Genomic DNA, 4,744 nt, shown 5'->3' on the forward strand with positions numbered 1-4,744 from the left:
AAAAATTGTTAGCTCACATTGCTAATTGTGTGACTGTCAGTGACTGACAAAACAAGCGAGAAACTGATGATGCACGACCAAGTTTCAAACTTTTACTATTCTGATTCTCAACAGTCAGTTGAGACACCAACTGAGTTCCCAAAACCTGCTTATGTTGCGTATGCCTGGAACCGGCCCTGTGTAGAGGACTATATTTAAGAAATAAGGCCCTATGCGGTGTGGTATATGGCCAATATACCACGGCTAAGGGCTGTTCTTATTCACGATACAACGTGGAGTGCCTGGACACAGCCCTTAGTCGTGGTATATTGGCCATATACAAAAAATATACCTGAGGTGCCTTATTGCTATTATAAACTGGTTTCCAACGTAATTAGAGCAGTAAAAATAAAAGTTTTGTCATACCCGTGGTATATGGTCTGATATACCACGGCTGTCAGCCAATCAGCATTCAGGGCTCGAACCAACCAGTTTATAATTATCTTCTTATTGGCTAGCCACATACATGCTCTCACTGCTCCATGTCTGTTTCTATGTGTCTGTTTCTATTTCATCAGATTTGTAGCCCTCTCCATTTACTATGCTCTTCCTCTCCCTCGATTGTCTCTTCTTCTCTTTTTGCACACATAGCCACACTCCTTTCTCTTCTCAGTCCCCCTCGGTCTCCCCTTGTCTCCTTGTATTACTTGGCACATGCAGCCCTGCTCTCTCCACACTATACCCCTGCCACCCCCTCTACCGACACACACTGTTACATATCTCTGGGTCAAATGTAGCTTCAACACACAAGTTCTCTCATACAGACTCTTTGTGATATATCTCACTCACGCTAACACACATACACAGGGATACACAGAACATACACATTTGGGGTTATGTCTCTGCATTACTTCTCTCTGTGTGATATCTCTGTGCAATCCTTGCCCGCTGGGCACAAAATGCAGTGTTTGTTATTAGTGGGGGAGTGGAGACTTTCTGTCTTTCTCTTGCTTCCCCTCTCCTTGCCCCCCCTCCTTCTGTCTCTCTCCATCCCTCTCCACCACTCCTCATGCGTGATCTCTCTCCTCCACCTTTCCCTAACCATCCGTCTCCCTGACAATCTGCGTCCTACATCCATCCGTCAGTCGGTTAGTGGTGAGATGGGGAATATGAAAACAGGCGGGCGGAAAAGAAAAATGAGAGCAAGAGGGAAAGAAAAACAGAAGCAGATTCAATAAGAGACTGTGGAGAGGAGGAGTGTGTTTGTGTGTGCTCTATCCTCTCTCTCTGCGCGAGCGTGTGTAAGCGTGTGCGTCTCTTCTGGCTCCACTGTTGTTCACTGGCTCCATGGATGAGCTGGGCAGAGGAGGGAGAGCGGAATCAGCGGATGCGTCTGGCCAGAGGAGAACGGGAGGAGTTTGGATCGGCATGCGCGACAAACTGGCGGCGCTGATCATCAGCGGCTCTATCTCCATCCCTCCCTTCCCCCTCTCTCTCCCCTTCTCTCCCTTTCTCTCTCACGTGCACACAAGGCTCACACACAGGCTGGATGTCATCTCGCTAGGCTGAACAAGAGGTGCTTAGGCTTGTCATTAGTCGCACAGGGAGATCCAGAGAGTTGAGTGTGTGTGTGAAGTGGGGACACTGAATACACAGAGGTGGCTTTGATTGGCTCGTGGCTTAAATGACTCTCTCACTCTGTGTCACAGTGGACTTACCTCTGGGATCCTGACAACGAAAACAGTCACTGAGAGAAGGAGAGAGGGCGGGGGGATGTTGGAGGAGCGGAGGGGGGAGGTTTCAGGCACAGAGAGGCTGGCATCCAGAGTAACTAGGGACAGAGAAAGAGTGGAGGCGCGGAAGGAAGGGATGCCCTGGGGGTGCATCTTTCTATTCTTCACGCTCTCTCTTTTCTATCTGGAGTAAGGACTTGGGGGTTGTGAAGATCTCTGCCTCGTGCTCTTCCTCTCTCTCTGTAGGTCTGTCTTTGGCTTGATTCTCTGGGTTGCTTTATTTTGCTCTGTGTCTCTGTGTTTGTCACTTTCTGTGCTGCAGGTGTGTATGTTTGGGACACTCCCCCTTTCTCTCTTTCTCTGTGTGATCTGAACGTGTGATTATGTGTTCCCTTTCTAGGTGGTAGTTCAGGGCTCTCATTGCATTGCCCCTCTCTCTCTCTCGCTCTCTCTCATTCTTTCTCTCTCTCTCTCTGTGTATGTGTGTGTGTCTCTGTAGGTGTCTGTGTATTGGGGCGTCCTTGGCTGTGGGACCGGAGGGGTTATGATGGACCTAAAGGAGAGTTGTGGCAGTGAGGGGAGCCATGAGAGCTCCAGTCTGCACCCGTCCTCCTGGCAGGCCTTCTCCCACACCAGCACGCTACACGGCCTGCGCTTCATCTTCCCCTACGGCCGGCCAACACCTCGCCGCCTGCTCTGGGCCGCCGCTCTGCTGGCCTGCCTGGGCCTCCTGGCCATGGAGAGTGCCGAGCGCCTGGCCTACTTCCTTTCCTACCCCCATGTGACGAGCGTGGATGCCGTGATGTCGAGCAGCTTGGTGTTCCCTGCCGTCACCGTGTGCAACCTCAACGCCTACCGCTTCAGCCGCCTGTCCCGCAATGACCTGTACCACGCTGGGGAGCTGCTGGCCCTGCTGGACGTCCACCTGAGGATCCCTGAGCCCCAGCTGGCCGAGCCCCACGTCCTGGCCTTCCTCACAGACAAGGCCAACTTCACCGCCTACAGGCCCAAGTCCTTCAGCATGCGTGAGTTCACCGAGAGAGTGGGCCACGACCTTAAGGAGATGATGCTCTACTGCCGATACCAAGGCCAGGAGTGCAGCCACAAAGACTTCAAAATCGTAAGTCTACTCATAGTCTCCCTGTCTTTGCTCAGGTCTGGCATGGGTCACATCTGCTGCTACTGCAGCGCAGTTGAGTCTCTCACTCAGAAGGCTTTGTCTGTCAAGTGTTAATGTGTGTTCTGTGATATGGTCTACAAGTTTTGAAAGTTTTTTCCCCTCTGAGTTGACTTGACGTATGTTGGTAGCTGAGGCTGTTTCCTCCCATGCTACTGTGCACTGGGTCCCCTGCTGTGTATTTCTCTTGATATTTTTGTACTTCCATCTACAGGTTGTTTTTTAGTGATTGTGTACTGCAAGCACACACTCTGCAGCTGTCCTGCTATTGTTTTCTTTATTTCATCCACAGGACAGCTCTTGGGGATTTTACAGTCTGTGCTACAGGTCTCTTGATAGTCCCCATAAATATGGAATAAGTAGTTTGTCTTTGGGCTAAACACATGTGACATCATTTCAGATTTCATGGATTGACAGCTTTTGTTACCCAGCTACAGCTCTTGTTACCCAGTTACTCTTAGTTGGCCAGTTACAGCTGTTGTTGCCCAGTTACTGCTCTTGTCCACATACAGCTCTAGTGGGCCAGTTACATCTCTTGTTGGCCAGTTACAGTTGTTGTTGCCCAGTTACAGCTCTTGTTGCCCAGTTACAGCTCTTATCCACGTACATTTCTCATTGCCCAGGGACATCTCTAGTTGCCCAGGGACATCTCTTGTTGCCCAGTAACAGCTCTTGTTGACCAGTTACTGCTCTTGTCCATGTACAGGTCTAGTTGGCCAGTTACAGCTCTTGTGGCCCAGTTATAGCTCTTGTCCACGTACATCTCTCGTTGCCCAGGGACATCTCTAGTTGCCCAGGGACATCTCTTGTTGCCCGGTAACAGCTCTTGTTGACCAGTTACTGCTCTTGTCCATGTACAGGTCTAGTTGGCCAGTTACAGCTCTTGTGGCCCAGTTATCCTTTACTGCTCAGGCGTTCCGCCAGCGGAACTCCTCCCACATTCCACTGAAAAGGCAGAGCGCGAAATTCAAAATATATTTTTTATAAATATTTAACTTTCACACATTAACAAGTCCAATACAGCAAATGAAAGGTACACATCTTGTGAATCCAGCCAACATGTCCGATTTTTAAAATGTTTTACAGCGAAAACAGCACATATATTTATGTTAGCTCACCACCAAATACAAAAAAGGACAGACATTTTTCACAGCACAGGTAGCATGCACAAAGCCAACCTAACTAACCAAGAACCAACCAAACTAACCAACAAACAACTTCATCAGATGACAGTCTTATAACATGTTATTCAATAAATCTATGTTTTGTTCGAAAAATGTGCATATTTCAGGTATAAATCATAGTTTACATTGCAGCTACAATCAGAAATTGCACCGAAAGCAGCCAGAATAATTACAAACACCAACGTCAAATACCTAAATACTCATCATAAAACATTTCTGAAAAATACATAGTGTACAGCAAATGAAAGACAAGCATCTTGTGAATCCAGCAAATATTTCCGATTTCTTAAGTGTTTTACAGCGAAAACACAATATAGCGTTATATTAGCTTACCACAATAGCCAGAAACACAAGCCATTTCCCAGCAGTAAAAGTTAGCGATCGTGACACACCAGCAAAAGATATATAATTTTTGACTAACCTTGATAAGGTTCATCAGATGACAGTCCTATAACATCAGGTTATACATACACTTATGTTTTGTTCGAAAATGTGCATATTTAGAGCTGAAATCAATGGTTATACATTGTGCTAACGTAGCTACTTTTTCCCACAACGTCCGGATTTTTTTCTGACACTTTTTCTGACACACATATTCTGACCAAATAGCTATTCATAAACATAACTAAAAAATACATGCTGTATAGGAAATGATAGATACACTAGTTCTT

General features: G+C 47.2%; 1 protein-coding gene across 1 annotated transcript; it reads left to right on the forward strand.

Annotated features, from left to right (window-relative positions):
- The first annotated feature begins 2,259 nt into the window (after positions 1-2,259).
- Positions 2,260-2,946, forward strand: LOC120041835 (acid-sensing ion channel 2-like). Its single transcript, XM_038986691.1, has one exon. It carries the CDS (start codon positions 2,260-2,262, stop codon positions 2,944-2,946), a length of 687 nt encoding a protein of 228 aa, XP_038842619.1.
- Positions 2,947-4,744: the final 1,798 nt, after the last annotated feature.

This window comes from Salvelinus namaycush, unplaced genomic scaffold (genome assembly GCF_016432855.1).
Source record: "Salvelinus namaycush isolate Seneca unplaced genomic scaffold, SaNama_1.0 Scaffold551, whole genome shotgun sequence".
Classification (NCBI taxonomy): domain Eukaryota; kingdom Metazoa; phylum Chordata; class Actinopteri; order Salmoniformes; family Salmonidae; genus Salvelinus; species Salvelinus namaycush.